This window comes from Pipistrellus hanaki, assembly GCF_964339955.1.
Source record: "Pipistrellus hanaki genome assembly, chromosome: 2".
Taxonomy (NCBI): Eukaryota; Metazoa; Chordata; class Mammalia; order Chiroptera; family Vespertilionidae; genus Pipistrellus; species Pipistrellus hanaki.
The window spans coordinates 45,763,420-45,781,958 of NC_140504.1; the positions used below are offsets into that span (position 1 = coordinate 45,763,420).

The 18,539-nt window shown below is 42.2% G+C and overlaps 1 protein-coding gene across 5 annotated transcripts in view; it reads right to left on the minus strand.

Moving 5' to 3' along the window:
• Positions 1-18,539, minus strand: part of FGF12 (fibroblast growth factor 12) — a 504,156-nt gene that overhangs the window by 244,404 nt on the left and 241,213 nt on the right. Inside the window, exon 1 of one of the 5 annotated variants that reach the window (XM_084873520.1) lies at positions 1,776-2,758. The exons of the other annotated variants lie outside the window; for them this stretch is intronic. Within the exon in view, the coding sequence (XP_084729646.1) occupies positions 1,776-1,974 (199 nt within the window). The 5' untranslated portion in view covers positions 1,975-2,758. Of the gene's footprint in view, positions 1-1,775; positions 2,759-18,539 lie in introns of those variants that run through there. 5 annotated transcript variants of the gene reach the window in all.

Sequence of the window (18,539 nt, forward strand, 5' to 3'; positions counted from 1 at the left end):
CCAGGAAGCAATTTCCCTATGCAAAAGCAAGCCATGCAAAGAGCTCATCTGCAAATCAACTTCAACAAAGATGAGGCGAGTTTAACTTATCCATTCATACATACAATCCACCTGTCATTTCTATTAGCTAGTTTTGAACTGAGGAGGCTGAGGAAGATCTATTCACAAATATCATGTCATTATCCTAACTGCAGTGCAAGAACATACTTCAGAGACTGAGATATAAGAACCACATTGAATTCAGAGACTTGAAGTTCCTTGTTAACTACATAAGCCCTGAGAGAAGATGGCCCCAAAAGGATTACTGCAGAATACCAGGAAGTTTATTTTCCCCTAATGCAAATTATTCACTCTGCCGAGGTAACTCTGGTTTTTGTATAAAGCTTCAACTTATGAAATAAATTGGATGCAAAATAACAGTGGCTTTAGTAGCTCCTGCCTTGGGATTATAATGATTTTGGTTTATTCCTGAAATTTACTATTTTATCATTGTCACAGAATAAGAAAAGAAGCTCACTACAATGAAAATAATATCATGAAAACCCAACAGAAAAATGAGATGAGATGGCTTCTTCACAAGACTTAATCTAAAATTCTAAATTAATTGTTGATCCCAACTGTCGAAACTTTCCAAGCATTTTCTTCACCCCAGTTGAACCTGGCCCATCTGCCTCATTCCTGGAACCCAGGAGAACATCACGGAGTTGCAAACACCCAACCTAAATGAGTCCAGTAACCACAGAATGGAAGCTTTCTTTCTGGGCAGTATTTCCTTTCAGTCATCTACAGTATGGACAGAATATCTGCAGATTATAAATGACCAGGCAGGCTACACCCAGAGAATCAATAAAGTCTGGTGGAGGCACAGACCTGTGCAATTCTGCTTTTATTCTCTCAAGCTGGCTTGAGCTGGGAGGAATCACTTTGAAACTCCAGGGATCCAATTTCTCTTTGTAAACAGACACACATTACAGACCATTTGAATTAAGGGCCAGGTAAGAGAATCAGCTTCAGAAAGGCCTGCCAAGAAAATCTTTAAGTCTAAAGTTCTCTTTATCCTCCCTGGAACCAAATTGTCCATACTATGTTTTCCCCTTGCTGTGGCAAAAGTAAGTGTGAGTGTACAAACAATGGGAGTCACAGGGCAGAAAAGTTAATGAGCAGAGACTTTGGCAACCATGAGAGTAGCTGGTGGTAGAGCATAGGAAAAGGAGGTCTATGTCAAAAGGCAAGTGAGAACATGGAGAGGTGAGAAACTGACAGGAAGATCTGAACGATGTAGTTCATATGTTGCTGGAGGAAGAGTTAGAAAAAGAGACTACATTTAAGTTTGCCAGATGTCTACTAAGGGTCTATTATGAGTCAAGAAGTATGCTAAGTAGTATGAGATATAGGGATAAAGGGCTTATTTACTACATTTAGGTTCTCAGAAGGTAATGTAAGGGATGGATGGATGGATGGAGAAAGAAAAAAAAATGAATGAGGAGATGCCCTGAAAGATTCTACAGGCTACACAGGACTAGAAGTATCTATGCGCATAACTCTCATCCTAGTCAAACCATAGTTACAGCAAGGTATAAAGTGTTTCCCCAGATATGGGACAAGAAGCTATTAACTGAAAGAGGGTGACAGAGCGATGTCTGAAAATTAAGAAAGAAGGGGGTCCAGCATGGAGGGGAATAGCGGTTCCCTTCCATGCCTGTTCCCAGGTGTTTCGCGGCAGAGGAGGAGGGCGCCAGCCTCTGGGGAGCCCCTAGCCGGGGTTTTCTACTGACCTGGTCTCCGCCTCACTGGCCTCTTGCGGCCGCTGCAGAAGCGCACTTTGCTGAATACCCCGAGGACGTGCCTTTCGCACAAGGAGCGCCCGTCTTTGCTGGGGCTGGAGCGGCGCTTGGAGGCCGACACCCGGTCGCTGTTGGACTCCCTCGCTTGTCGCTTCTGCCGGATCAGGGAGCTGGCTATAGCCGCAGCCATAGCTGCTCAGTGAGGGACACAGGCCCTGGGCTCCACTGCGCCCTCAGGGTTGCTCTCCGCTGGGGCTAGGGCGGACCTCCGGGGCCGGAGGCGTGAGGGAGGCAGTGCTAAATGTTTGAAAAGGCTGCAGTTCCCAAAACCCGTGCCCACAAGGTTTATCGGAGTCTGGGCGGCAGCTACAAAAAAAACGTGTGAAAATCCAGATGTAAACTTCCCCCAACAGCTGGCGGAGGGGGCGGGGGCGGGGCGCACCCAGGCCTTCCTGCTAACTAGGCTGGAGCACCCCAAGCTGATCAGCACGTCCCAGGGGCTCTGGGGAGCTGGGTCACCCCGCCTTCAGGGTACCAAGGGGAAGGGAACGAAAGATGTGCAGAACAACAAGCCGTGCCCCTGTTGCAGAGGTGTCCAAAGTCTATCTACACACACATCCCACAAAGCCCGTTTAGGAAGCAGAGTCTGGACCAGGGACGGAGGCTTGCCCCCATGGAAAAGACTTCAAAAGTGAATAAAAACGTTCCTTTGGACCGCAGAGAGGAGGGGAAGGCAGCGATTTAACTCCCTGTGGTCCGCGGTACTGGAGACTCGGAGGTCCCTCCTCCTGACTGGCTGGGGTCTAAGAGCTGCATCTCACCAGCCGCCTCTCTCCCATTGGGAGCGGTTAGCGGAGTCCAGGGAGGGGCTGGGGAGGGGGCAGCCAGGAACCTGCGGTGAGCGGACTCCCCACCGCCAGCAGGCAGCTCAGCCCAGAGGGCAGGAGGCTGGGGAGGAGAGGGGAGAAGGGGCTGGAGAGGAGGGAGGGAACGAGGGAGGGAGATCCTCGAGGGCTTGGCAAGTCCTTGGGGAGCAACCCGCGGGGTGGGAGGGGGGGTGGGGAGAGCAGGGATACCAGGGTCCCAAGAGAAGCTGGTGCTCTTTCTGTTCCGCTTGCTTTCTGGCACGAAAACGGGCACAGTCGGTGATTATTTAGGGAATCCTAAATCTGGAATGACTCAGTCCTTTAAATAAGCCCCCTCCAAAGGCAGGGATGCCGAAGGTGTCCTCCCCAGCGCGGCGCCCACACGCCTTTAACTGGAGCTCCGCGCCATGGTCCTCCCGCAGCACAGACTCCGAGGGAGCAGAGGAGGGAGGAGGTGCCGGGCGAGCTGGATCAGGTCATCTCCGCGCAGGCTGGCCCCAGGTTCGCACCCCCTGGCAGTGGATGGCCCCCAGGCAGCAGATCAGAGGGGGATTACCGGCCGGCAGGAGGCAGATTGCTCAGTCCAGCAGAGCCCATCCTGGCTGAGGAAGGAAGTAACCGGCGCGCTCCGGTGGTGGGGCGGGTGCTGGCTGCAGGCGACCTGGGCTCTAGGTAGCTGTGGCTCCGGCCCCAGCTGCCCACCATGGTCTAGCGCCAGGGGCACAGGCAGGGCCCTAGGGCCCTCTGGGGCCACTGCAGGAAGTGGCGGAGTGTCCAACAGAGTCCTGATGCCGGATGGACGGACGAAGGGACGCAGACTCTGGGGCCCCACTGACCAGGAGGCAGATGAGGGCTGCTCCCAATTCGCCCAACTTGTGCGGGTGGCCGCTTAGAGCCCCGGAGGGGGCGCTCAGGGTGGATTCTCATTCATGGGCTGGGGCTCTGGGTTCCGGGAGCTGAAGCAGCTCCCGTGCGCTGTCACCGCCTCCCAGTGAGCTCTGCCTGCTGGGCTAGTGAGCTAGCTCCATAGGAAACTCCACGCAGGGACGACTGCTGCTGAGAAGGTTGTGGGACTAAGAGCCCAAGAGCAGTGGTGGTGGGAGTACCTCCGATGCTGCTAGTCTGCCCTCCAGAAAGCTCCAGAGAGCCCAGGTGGGGCCAGGTGGGGGCCGGGCTCCAGGAGCTAAGGAAGAGCCAGCCAGGTCCTCCTCCGGTCCTCCTCCTCTGCCTTGCGCCCTCTGCTCCCAGACTCCCTTCTTCTCCTTCCTGTCACCCCTCTCTACCTTCTCTGTCTTCTGTCTCTCCCCTTTCCTCCTCTCTACGCAATCCTACGTGATTGAGGTTTGGATGAGAAATGCTCAGGCAGACCAAGGAAACTGCAGCTTGGGTCGGCTCTGTCCGGTCCCTCCCCCAAGGGAAAACACCACCCCACGCCTTCTGGAGGACTTGGTGTGCAAGGGAAGGGGGGAAGAGTGGGGGAGCTGAAAGAAGGCAGTGCACCCTCTCTCCAGTAATCTGGAGCAGGTAGAATTCTCTGTTTATCTTGGGCCCCCAGGTTGAGCCCCACTTTTAGCTCATCCTGGAATAGGAAAAGTGTTGCCCCTTCCTTCCAACCAGATTTCTTGGTTCTGCCTGGAAAGTTGCAAAACAGGCTCACCCTTTAGAATGAGGGACCAAATGAGCACCCTGCACAGGGGAGAATGGAGGTAAGGTGAGTCAGTGAGTGTGGACAAGGGCAGTCAACAAGCAGCTCTGGAGTGCAATCAGGTCTCTAGGGGTGCTGGTGGGGACTGCTGGATGTGACAGAAAACTCAGCAGAGGAGATCATGCCGCCCAAGTTAAAATGCAGCATGAAAGGTTTTTGGAAATGCAAAAGGAATCATCACCTTCCATTCATGCCAAGGTCTCAAAGTGGCTATCGGTTATATTTACACTCTTTCTTCAATTATCTTCAAATATCGCTAATGCCTCCACCTAGACGCCTGGCTAAGTGTCAAAGGCAGTGCCCAGAGATTAAATGTGTGATTTCTAAGCAGAAACAGGTGTATGTTGGGACCATCCTAGTAGAAGGCAAGGAAAACGCAGGCCCTGGAAACTACTGAACAGGAATGTGGGAGCAGGAGAGGCTCCAGGGACTCTCTGCCTATGGTCGCTAACCTGTGGACCTACCAGAAATTCACATCTGCAATGAGAAGGATTTAGGTTTGTGAGGTGTTTAGAGCAGGCACTACTATGTCAAACAACCCTACTATGTCTGGGGGGTCTGGACCTTCCATGCTACCTCTGGGCAAAACACAGGAAGTCAGGGGATTGGGGACAGACAGCTGGAAGGAAGGTTCAATAGCAAGATGTCCGAGATGGGGGAATCCCAGCTGTCAGTGGGCAGCACAGATCCCCTGCCATAGTTCAGTGTGGCTGAATTAGGACAGAGAACTTGGCATTTTAACAATACAGAACAAAACATTTGAATGCATTTTTTAATAGTACATCTGGGTGGGGCGAGGGGGACTCGTCATTTTAAATTAATACTTTCAACAGTAGAGATAAATTAATAAAATCAAATTAGTACTGTACCAATTAGGCAAGTGTTCACATTCCAGAGATAAAATTATCTTCCTTCCTTGGCTACCAGAAGACCTGTCTCATGCTTGAGGAAGGCAGGCACAGATAGTACTAGCTGGCTTTGGGTCTCCTTGCCTTTTTCAATTCAACACCCAAGAAGAAAAAGGTCAGTTAAGGTGAGAAATCTTAGCAAGAGGTGGGTGTATAAGTAAGGATTCGAGAAGATCATTACTAAACTCCGAGTCTCTCTCTTATGCTCAAAATGGTGAGAATCATTTTCGAACATCCACCTCATAGAACTAAATATGTATGCGCAAGCATTTGGAAAACTGAAAAATGCCAAATGAGTGAAAGAGATGATGACAGTGTAGTTTTTTTGGTTGTTATTATTATTTTTTTTTTTTAAAGAAAATGCATGCTATTTTTTTTTTTAGATGCTTTTTAAAATGCAGGTTCCTGCTGATTTCTCACAATGTGGAGAAATCTCTCTGAGTAGAATCCTGAAATCAATATTTTTTAATGATTTCAGAGAAGAAGGGAGAGGGAGAGAGATAGAAACATCAATGATTAGAGAGAATCATTGATTGGCTGTCTCTTCACACCTCCTACTGGCAAGTGAGCCCACAACCCAGGTATGTGCCCTGACTGGGAATTGAATCACTGATCTCCTGGTTCATAGGTCAGTGCTCAAACACTGAGCCACACCAGCCAGGCCAGGAATTTGAGTTTTTAACAAGTTGTTCAGGTGTCAGGGTTTGAGAGTTTAATATACATATTAAGTGAAGATAATATTAGAAGGAAGAAATAAACTTAGACTTTCAAAATCTAATACCTTTCTCCAAGATTGTAATGCCCCCTGCTTCCGTCCATTCAAAAAAGGGGAGAGGGCCTGGAAAGAGGATGTGCATTAACTAATCTTTGAGTTTATTTTTTTTCTGTGAGTTTATGAGAAATAAGGATGTTTTGATGCAGAAGATAACAACTGCAGCAGTCATAAGATAGAAGAGGGTAATGGGGGAAAAGATGGGAAAGCAGGTAACAGTGGCTGTTTGAAGTTCTCTCTGTCTTGACATGACAGCATCAAATTAGGCATTTAAGGAAGAAAACGGAAACAATAAATGACAGCTTTTTGAGAGCAACATCATTCCTGTCTTTAGATCTCTATTAAAAGAACATGGTGATTAGACCACAAAGACTTCACTTTCCCCCCTGCACTCCTGCAGTGACTGTCACAATGCTTTTCAGCTTTGTAGCCCTGTAAGTCTTCATCAACATCATTATTCCATTTCCTCAATGGAAAAAAAAAAAAAAAAAAAAAACCAACAGGTAAGCAAAGGGAATTTTAAGAAGTTATGTAGAACATATGAACGGGGCCACTGAGATCAGAAATAATACTTAATTGTTTTATATCCAGAAATTCATAATTTTCTTCCCTGGGCCACTAAATCTCACAAGCCCTCCTCCTTGGTAACTAGGACACTTCTGATACCTTTGTATTTTGGGGTCAGGAATGAGATTAAATAAGCCTACTGATGATTTAGGTCACATGTGTCAAACACAAGTCCCGCGGGCCAAATCCAGCCCTCCAGGCCTTGCAATGTGGCCCGCACCGCGCTGTCATCACTGCACTCCGCTGTCAGTTTATGACATTGTCAGTTTATGACTGTTCAGTAAACCATTCGGCCCGCGATTTAGGCTGGATTTTAGATTTTGGCCCCTTCTCTGATTGAGTTCGACACCCCTAATTTAGGTAAAACAATCAAGTTATTTTAAAGAAGAATATCTGAGGGAGAATAATACCTTGGTTTGTAGACTGTCTTTCTTTGAGAATTTCCCTTTATAATTCTGGAGATATCATGGGTGAAAACACTTTTAATTACTTTGGAGAAGGTTGCCAGTACACACTGAAAGGTACTTATCTAGTTACATTTATATTCTGACCTCCCATCAAATAAATAAAACATGGACAGTCTTCATTTTCTGCATATTTTTAAATAATATGCTTCATTGATTTTATTTTAGAGAAAGAGAGGAAGAAGATAGAAACATCAATGATAGAGGAACATGGATCACCTGCCTTCTGCATGTCCCCTATCAGATTCCAAACCCACAACCCATGCACAACCCTGATCAGGAATTGAACCAGCAACATCCTAGTGCATGGGACAACACTCAGTCCACTGAACCATGCCTGCTAGCTCATCTTCTCCATATTTTAAAATGACAAAACACAGAATATTTAATAGACTTCCTCTTATTCATAGGTCATGTCTTCCAACTTCCAAACCAAACTACTAGGACTACTGTAGTCATTCACTTGAAATACTAAACTGAGCACAGATTGCATCCAAGGCTCTTTTTTTGGTGCCTAAGGGTAACTCTATACACCTCCACATTCTCCCTGCCCTCAGCAAGCTCAGAGTGCATACCATCATGATCTTATTTGTCTCTGGTCTTAGTCACCCACTAGCTGCCTGCCACTGGAGAGTTATTCAAACTCTCTAAAGCATATCTGCAAAATAGACCAATGAAAATAAAACTAGTAGTACCTATCTAAGTAGGCTGCTGCAAGGCTCAAAGCAGAGTGATAATGATATAAAACATAATCTGTAATTCATAGACAACATCATTCACTCCTGGACATAATGCATTTCACAAAGGCTAGAAATCAACTTGACATTGTAATGGCAAACAAAATTTTCATTAGTGGAATATTGTCAATGTCCTTATCTATTGGGAACACAAAGGAACCTAGCTCTGTTCATACATCATCCCTCTCTAAGGACAGCCCCTGTCTCAAAGCTTTGTGAATAAGAGATCCCAAGGCTCTCACACAGCAAGCTCAATAGGCAGAAGACCATTTCTCCATGAATTTCATCCCATAGAGTAACTATATTTCCATTTTCTTTTCTCTGCCAGATTGTCTGTTAAAATAGCTCACCAAAAGCATACTTACTCTCTAATAATTTGTGAATTCCTTCATACAACAAATTTTTATGGTGTTTCATTCAACAGTTCAACAATTGAATTACTACATGTATTTCTCTGGCTTTGGCCACCTCTCAATACAAAAGACAATAGACTTAATTCTTTATAACACATATTAATGGTGGTATCCTTATTGCTCAAGTAGAAACATTATCAGTGTCATAGCGAATGTCTCTTTTTGATAAGAAATATATGACAAATTGAAGTCTGAGTTTTTCTGTAAAATTGAGCCAATGCTAAGCTTCCTGCACAGTAATAAGTGCACTGCAATTATAGATACATTGAATCCTTATAACAACACTTCTGAAGTATGTTCTGCCATTATCCTCATTTTATAACTGAAGAAACTGGGGCACAGAGAGGTTAAGTTGCTTTATCAAGATCACTCAGTTAAGAATCGGTAGAGTTCAAATGTAACCCATGTAATTTATTTCCTTTTATCCGCTATATTACACTTGAAAGAGAATCAAGTTTTGCCACCCTAAAACTTACTTTCAGGATATTGATTTTTAGTTGGTTATTAAGAAACAAAAGACTGAGAAAGAATATTTTCCCCTTTTCCTGTCTAAGAAATTCAGATGTAAAGACCTGCTCAAAAAAAAATAAATAAAAAAAAATCTTAGCCTATTCAACTTAGCCTAAATTGAGATAAATATGGTAGGTAGGAAGGCTCTAAGCAGGGGCCTGTTAACTGGGTCACCCCCCATGTGACCCATGATGTCTAGCAGGAATTCTCTTGCCACTCTCTTAACTACCCTTAAATTCTCCATTTTTTCTTTTGAAATCTACAAACTTTCCCCCTATTTTTCTTTTCATTTGTCCTACATGACATATATACCCAATTTTGCCTCACTGTTTTTGGAATTCTCATGCTTATGTGTATTCTCTGTACATGTATTAAAATTTTATTTTCTCACACAACCAGTGTGGTTCAGTTTGTTGAGTGCCATCTCATACACCAAGAGGTCGCCAGTTCAATTCCCAGTCAGGGCATATGCCCAGATTTTGAGCTCCATCCCCAATAGGCAGCCTATCAATATATCTATATTTCTCTCCATCTCCCATCCTCTCTAAAATCAATAATAACATTTAAAATTTATTTTTTTCTTGTTAATTTCTGTTAGCTAGAAGAACATAGAAAGTGGGAAGAAAAGTATTTTTACCACCCCCCCCACCATCTGTGCCAATAAAAAATGGTACCATGAACAATTATAATCATGTAATAAAGTAATAATGGAATTAGCATTTGCATTTATTTACTGTTTAATAATCATCTCCCCATGTATTATCTCTTTCAGATTATTGACAACCTTGTGAGTAAAGTTAGGAAGATAATAAAACCCAATTTTACAGAAAAACTGAGACTCCAATAAGTGACATAATCTCCCAAGGTCACAAAACAGATGAGTGAAGATCTATGAGTGTATTCTAGGACTTCTGAACTCAATGTCTCTCATATCCTAATTAGGTCACATAGAGAAAAAAATGGAACTGTTATCCTTTCATTCACATTCCTCTAGTACTCCCTTAGCAGGGTTTCACATCTTATAAATGACCTTAAAGAGGTTATTTAATGTTGGAAAGGAGGGGGATCCAAGTGTCTAAAAACTTCTCCCTCTATTGTTTTTGCCTCGCTCATCCAGGGAACTAACTAAGGTAGTGATTATCCACTCTTGGCCACAAGGGAGTATCCTTTGGCTCTGAGAATGTGGCCTTCAAACACTTTCCCCTCCTTAGTTTAGTAATTCAAGTTGAGTTTTATAAGAAAACTATAGGGAAATTAAATCAAAGCCTAAATTTAAGGAATTTAAAATAAGATAAAATTACATTTCTTCTACTCACATTCCTAAAAAATGTACATCAGTTTAGCTTGAACCACATGGTTTGTACTTGGTTATGTTCATTCCCAGATGGCTTGAGGATGTTACAGAATCTGCCTCAAGTGACTCCCCAGCACTGTAGCCCTTTTCTGATTTCCACTTTCACCAATCCAGTAATACCCTTTCTTTGTAGAAGAGACATGTGGTTAGAAGATTCCCATTAGAATATAAAGCCCAGATGAGCAGAGAGATATTGCATTTTTTTAAAATTGATTTCAGAAAGGAAGGGAGAAGGAGAGATAGAAACATCCATGATGAGAGAAAATCATTGATCGGCTGCCTCCTGCATGCCCCATACTGGGGACCAAGCCTGTAACCCCAGGCATGGGCCCTGACTGGGAATTGAACCGTGACCCTCTGGTTCATAAATCAAAATTCAACCACTGAGCCATACCAGCTAGATGAGATGTTCTATTTTGTTTTATTTTCCTTCTCTAATACCTAAAATAGCATTTAGTACAGGGTGCTCAGTAAGTACTTGAATTAATTAATTCATCCACCCATCTATCCCTTTAAATTAAAAATGAAAACATTTACTCTAATATCCAGAAGCAAACTCAGTTGCCACAGTTGGTGTAGCTCAGAACGATCAATATTTATTTCTCACATTGATGTTTTCTCTCTCTCTCTCTCTCTCTCTCTCTCTCTCTCTCTCTCTCTCTCTCCTCCCCATCCTCTCTTTCTAAAATCAATAAAAACATTAAAACAAAACTTAGTCTCAGTTAACTCAAGGGTGGCCTACCATTTCCAAGTAGACCATTTTGCTTTATTAATACCCCAATAACCCTAAAACTATCTGTCTCAATTCAATGCATCTATTAAAATCTGATATCCTGATAGTATTCATGGTACCTAGATTTATAGTCTAACCCCCGTCACCCAATTTTAGGCCAATAGTTTCAGTTCTCTCTCTCTCTCTCTCTCTCTCTCTCTCTCTCTCTCTCTCTCTCACACACACACACACACACACACACACACACACACACTCACAAAAGAAGAATTTCACAATAAGGAACAGACATCAGATAGAATGAGTAGTCAATTTTAAAGTCTCAAAATATGATTAAGTGACCTTAAGTGGTTTGATAATTTTAACATTCATGCTGTCACCCATTTTTTTGAGCTGTTTTTTTCATGGACCATTTGTAGTTGCTCTCATTTCTAATTTTAGACTCCAAATTTTCAAGAATGGATCTTGTTGAAATTGCAGTCTCTTACAGCACTCAGCACATGACTGGCACTCAGGCTATATTATGAAAATGGTAATAAATTTATATTTTGATCCTCTGTATGCACATAGATCTGGGTGCTGTGAAAATAAAATTAGTGAAAGACTCTGCTGATCCTGTGATCATAGGTATTTGATACTGAATAAGATTTTACTAGAAATAACTGAAATATACCAACTGGTTAGTGAAAACTATCAGGGGAGCAAATGAAAGTTTGAACAAGGTGACCAATAAGGTCATTTCTACTCATAAATTTTTATTGTTTTTTAAAATATATTAATATTTTATGATTTTTTTACAGAGAGGAAGGGAAAGGGATAGTTAGAAACATCGAGTAGAGAGAAACATTGATCAATGTCTCCTGTACATTCCTGAATAAGTATGTGCCCACAACCAAGGCACATGCCCTTGACCAAAATTGAACCTGGGACCCTTGAGTCTGCAGGCTGACACTCTATCCATTGAGCCAAACAGGTTTTGGCAAGAAAAGAGACCTTTTAAGAAATAAGTAAGAAAACTATCTCTGGTTGGTTGAATATGCTAAGACAACAGCAATGGAAAAGAGGATGAGAGGAAGGATAGGAAAAGAAAGAAAAGGAAAAATAAGACTTATTATGCACCAGGCACAGTACTAAGCTCCATACACAATAATCCCATAAGGCCACATGTTATTCACACGTACAAAGAGTAAACCAAATGTCAGGAAAGTTAATTAATGTCTGAAGTATGGGTCTGGTCAAGATCTCAAATCTAGTTTAGGTGACTCCAAATCCAAAACTCTCTTGGTGACTATTTCAAGATGATTCACTATGTGAACTTGTAAAGAGATCATTTACATTGTTGAAGTGTTAAAAAGATTAAGATAACCCATGAGTTAAGGCCACTCAGAATTTAAGTCAGTGGTATTGTGCTACTGTTCTCCTGAGATCACAGCCTCATTTGAGGTCCCTGTTTAATAACAAGAGTCAGAAAAAGAGGAATTGAGGAAAGTGATATCTATCTTCAAGTGTCTGACATGTTCTTGTTGGAAAAGAACAAGGTATCCTGTGTGTCCAGAGAAAATTTTGGATTCAGTTCAGCATTGATATTTATGGAAGTGCAGACCAACCATGAAATAGACTAGTACACACCACAGAGAGGTGAGTTTCCCATCATCAGAGATATTCAAGTCAAGATCAGGAGCAATACTGCAGGAGGAGGGACCCAAGAGCTGAGAAGGATATTCTATAAAATGATTATGGTCAGCACTGCTAGGGTGGAAAAAAGAATCAAAACCACTATACAATGCATCCAAAGCAATACTTGGCAAAACTTCTTCTTTTTTTTTTTAAAAAAGAAAATAGAAAGATAAGGGTAAATAAATAATGAAACCGATTGCTAGTTGGGAAAAAAAAAAATAACAGCAAAACAGAGCAAGAGTCAAGATTCAAGGAGAATGTCAAGGAAGCATATTGAGATCACCCTGTGAAGAAAGTGCAGGGTTAACACTTCTTTTGTATGGTGTGAATGTGTGTTGCAAAGGCTGACATTGCTGATTAAAGGGTTTGCTTCAGAATGAACAGCTGAAAGGCTAAATGATAATATTCCTCTGAATTGTGGCAATGTAGAGTGAGGAAAAGAAAACATAAGAACCTATTAAAACCTAAGTGAGGAAAGCTCCCCAGGAAAGGCCTCTAGGGTTTACAGTGTAAAAAGCCCCTAGGGTTTACACAAAACCACAGTGGATTCTGTGGAGGATGGTCTTTGACCTTCAAGATTCCTGTGAAGGAAAGATCCCATACTGAGGTAGGATACTTTGAAGTAACCAAAAGCTAATTAGCTTAAAGGTGAACACAGAACCAATGGAAAATGGATAGGAGGGCAAAGAATCATATTAGGAGCTCTATGTTGGTCCCATGAATAGAAGATCCTCTGCTGGTAAAATATTGGCTCATAATAAGAGTGTGAAAAGTAAATACACTGGCCTGATGTCACAGTTGTTACATGTACCATGTCTACTATTAGTAATCATAGAGAAATCTGGAGACTAAACTTATCATAGAAAGGAAATATTTTCACCTATGTACACATCCACAGTTTTAACATGGTATCCTTGATTTTGTTTTTTAGAAATAAAAAGTAATAATCACAAATTTGGAAAGCTCAAAACAAATGTGAGAAAACTTACTATAAACCAAGAAAAATTATTAGTTGAATTCTCAACTAAATGTTTCAGAGCACAGTGAGGAAGATGGAGAGGTATTAGATGGTGGATTGACAGTTGTCACATTTGTGAGGTTAGGAATTTTAAAAGGCAGCCATCCTGTTTCCTCCTTGACAATTTTTAACTTGCTATATGCACAGTATTATCTTCAAAATTGGAGAATGAGCATGTGTCCCACTTGTGAAAAGAAGGTTGCATGTCCAGAGAGAGGTCAGTTAACCTTTGTGCATCAGTTTACTCTTCTATAAAATGAGAAAACTTTAAGGCAGGGGTCTTCAAACTACGGCCCGTGGGCCACATGCAGCCCCCAGGGGAGTCTGATCCTGCCCGCCAGGTTTTTTGGGCAGTGAGCACAGCCAAGGTGTTACAGTAGGAATTAGTAGTTCATATAGTCGGGCCCTCAAGCTCTCTGAGGGACCGTGATCTGGCCCCCACTTTAAAAAGTTTGAGGACCCCTGCTTTAAGGGAATAACTAATGATCTATATGTTTCAGGTCCTCTATTGGAAGGTTACTTTTGGAAGGGTCTTGGAACCAAGACTGACATTTAGTTTTAGGTTTTCTAAGCAACAAGGGAAAAAGTATATGCTCTACGTACACATGTGTTTTCAAGGTGACCACTTACTTGAGAAATAAAAAGCATTTGTAGCTGTAGCAAAGACTGTCATGAGAACAAATGACTCTAATCCCAGCAGTGCTCTCTGAAGCCACTAAACTATCCCAATTTTGGTTCAAACAGGATCCCTCTATCTCTGACTGAGCAGTGATGCAGGAGAAATGGGAAATGATGAAGTGGTCTCTTAGTTGTAGAGATGGCATAAAATAAAATAAAGCTGTTCCCATCATATGAAGATTTCAGAGGTGTGCAATAGCTTAGATGACTGTTCACAAGCAGTTTTGTAATCATTTGGATCAAAGAGATTATTCTACAGTAAAGAGAGTCAACAGAAGCAAATGTTCCAAATAGATCTATTCTTAACCGGAGCTCAAATCTCATTCCCATGCTATGTACTTGATATGGAACCTTGTCTCCATTTTCTCACTCTTATACTGAGATAAATGAGATGAATGCTAAGGTTCCTTACCTCTCTAAAACTCTCTGATTCTACCTATAATGCTTACCAGTAGCATGTAACTTATATAAAACAAACTTGGATATTCCCTTTTATCTTCCTTCTAATTTCAGGGTAGTTAACTAAAGTAAAAAGACAGATTGGTGCCTTGGCCAGTGTGGCTCAGTTGGTTGGCTCAGTTGACCAGTGAAAGGCCATGGGTTCATGGGGGGCACACACAGAAAGCAACCAATTGATGTTCCTCCTCTCTTCTGTTCTCTTCTTTTCTCTTCTCTCTCTTCTCTTTTCTTGTCTTCTTTTCACCTCCTCTCTCTCTCTCTCTCTCTCTCTCTCTCTCTCTCTCTCTCTCTCTCTCTCCCCCCACCTCCCTCCCTCCCCCCTTCTTCCCCCCCTCCCCCCGGCCCTTCCCTCTACTCTCTCAATTAAAAAAACATATCCTCAGGTAAGGAAAAATAGTGATTGGTTCTCCTCCATCTCCTGGTCCAGGGCTAGATGTCCTCAGTCCCTGGAAGAGCTACCCATGGACTGGTTACTTTTCACCACCAAGCAGTACTCCATAACTCTGGATAAAGGCAATAATAATGAAAGCAAATATTTTTTGAGTGCTAATGATTTACCAATAACTGGTCTAAGCACTTTATATGTATCGACTTATTTAATTCTCACAACAACCCTAGGAAGAAGGTATAATTATTAACAGTGAGGAAACACAGGAACAGAAAAACTTAAGCAATTTGGCTAAGATGATAAAGTAGCAAAGGGAGTGAACAGGATTTGAACACAGGAAGTCTGGATCCAAGTCTTACTAATACATCAGTCACCTCCTAGTCATGTGGTGCTGGTGGTAGTGGGGGAGAAGGAAAGGTAGTGTGATCATTTGTATAGCCCTCTTTCATTGTCCTACATCAGGGGTCCTCAAACTTTTTAAAGTGGGGGCCAGATCACGGTCCCTCAGAGAGCTGGAGGGCCGGACTATATGAACTACTAATCCCTACTGTAACACCTTGGCTGCGCTCACTGCCCAAAAAACCTGGCGGGCAGAATCAGACTCCCCTGGGGGTTGCATGTGGCCCGCGGGCCGTAGTTTGAAGACCCCTGTCCTACATGAAAAGAAAAGTTGTCACTGGGCAGAGTGAAGAGCCTGATATGAAAAATGCTCTCAACTAAGAGAGGTTGGGAGCAGGCCCAGGCTTTCCCCTGGATAGCTGAGAATATGGAGGAACTAGGAAGTTAGATTGAGAAAAAGTTATATTACACCTTCTGAGTAGAGTGTTTTCATTTTTAATCATTTAATCCTCAAAATAACCCTGTGGGATAAGCATGACAGAGATTAAACTACTATGGAACAAAACATTGAAAAAGGAATATATTCATTTAGTTGGGACTTAAATCTGGTGACTTCCTCTTCACTCCACCTCATTGGTTCTGCTGTCTCCAGGCCTGACAGCTTCCTCTGATGCACTGAATAAATCCTCTCTTTATTTTCCCTTATTGTTCAACCCAAATATTCACCAAAGGTGGGATGCTGACAGCTCTGTGCTTGCTCAGAATGATGGACCAGAATTTATGTTGTGGCTACCTTTGCCAGACGGAACACTAACCACCCAATATTGCACTGTCACCCTGCAATCATCAAAAAGTAATCCCTGATACCAACATTCTCAAGAGTTTATAATCCTAACTGAGTCCTGTGATAGCACAGCATCTCACTTCTACTTCCTTGAAAACTGCAAGCAAGGCTCATTCTGCTTCTGAAGCAGAATCAAGCCTAAATGTGTATCTCACTAATTTTCCTCTTTGTTAGAGAGCCCTCTGTTGCATAATCTATGTAATTAAAATGTGTAAGGCTTCCCTAACCAATTCTCCTAGAGTCAATAAAATGTGTGAAGGACTTAAAGAGAATTATACTAGAAGTATCCATAAAATGCCAACCTCTGGTTTTCTTTTCAGAGTATTCAGTTGCAGGGAGCCCCTGCATTAGTATGTATCTAGAAGAGCAACTTAATGCAGCATTAAGTCACTAAGTGCTGGGATTTTGCATTTTAATGCATAACTGCTGTTTGCTTATTGACAGAGCATGGGCTAACAGCTCTTTTGTTCCATAGGATCATTTGGAAAATGACTGTAGTCTTTCATTACAAAGACTTAGATATGGAATCACTGAACATAAGAATTGCACTAGAAGGAACCCTAAGAAATCATCCAGACCAATGCCCTCATTCTATGGGTTATGAAACTGAAGACTGAGGAAGGTGTAGCACACCTTAGGTCACATAGTTATCGGTGGCTTAAGCCAAAACACAGCTCATGCTTTCTTATTCTGTCAGTGGTCTCTCTGTATAAGGTTTAATTTTTCAATGAAAGACTATATTTTAGGCTTTGTTTTAAAGAAGTACTAAGAAATTAAATCCAATATGTATAGCAAACTTCCCATTCAGTCCTGACAAACACCCAGATAGTTATTTATGTATCACTATTAACATTATATGCCTGATTTACATATGCATAACAAAAGCCCAAACTGCTGCGTGGGTCAAGGTCACATTCCTGATAAATTATGGCATTTGCGTGCTCCCTTGAATGCTCGCGCTCGCTCTCTCTCTCTCTCTCTCTCTCTCTCTCTCTCTTAATTTGAAATTCTTTATTTTCTTCTTTGGACCTTTCCTCATTATCTTTCCTTTAAATTTACCTGTTTAGGTGAAATCAAATCATTTATGAAATCTCCATTAAGCAACATTAATGGTTTCTCCCAAATGCCCTCTGTGAGCAGAAATGTATTATATGTAGGCATTTCTTCTGTTTTGCCTCAAGGCTCAGGCTCACTCCCTCCCCCTCATCTTCTTTACTCAACATTACATTCAAATAAAGCAGGATTCTTTAAAACCATAGGGACTGCTCTTACTGTTTTATTGCATAAGATAAAGGATTCATAATTCTCTATGTAACCATAGATGTGTCATCAAGATACAGAATTCTTTGTGATGCTAATGAGAATTTTCTTCACCAGGTAGTGCTTGCAAAACATCTGGTGCAGCATGCCAGGAATGCACGTGAGCTGAAAGGCAGGACACTAATCTCACCTCAGGATTTCCATCAGGTAATTTCAGGGCAGGCATTGCCTTTAATATATGGATTAAACGCAGCAGCATTTTATAGTCACATAAATAATTTCTTTAATTAGTTCACCCGTGGTGCTTCTTTGACTTCGAAGATTAAATTAAATGCAAAACTTGCAGCTCATTGCTGGAGTGTTTATTAGCTTGTAACTCATCTTTAAAAACAACTACAGCTTAGGGAAAATTCAGTGAAGGAATTCGCCTACATCTTGAACATCTATAATTTGAATCACGAGCCAGTGGAGGAGAGTCCATACATAAATGGCCTGTTTGTTCTCTGTAACAACTCATCCCCAGTGTGTGTGTGTATAAAATTCTGTGAATATGCCATATATATATATATATGGCTAAGGTAAGGGCACTGAAGGGATGAAATGTGATCTATTGCCAAGTTTTATATAAAAATATTTATTTCCTTTCTTTCTACACTTAACTAAACCTCTATTTTTATCTATCCAGATATTTTATCTATCCCTCCATCCCTCATTTACTGGGCACTTACTACATGCCAAACTGCTTAGCACATTGTAGGGAATAAAAATAACAAAATTGTTTATCCCAGAAAGAACTTACTATCTGGTAGATAAGCCAGATATTTTATGTGATAACAGCCAGAATGAAACACATTCGCATGCATGGTGGGCTCTGGCCTGGATGTGTAGGAGAGACTATCTCTCTTTTCCATTGGAAGAGACTTTGAAAGATCCTTCGGGGCATGAGTGACATTTGAACTGCCTACTTAAGGATAGATAAGTAGGCAGAAACCTCCCAGAAAAGGAACTAAGGAAGGCCTTCTCATTAGAGAAAAGAGGAAATGCACAGAACCACAGAGGTGTCTGA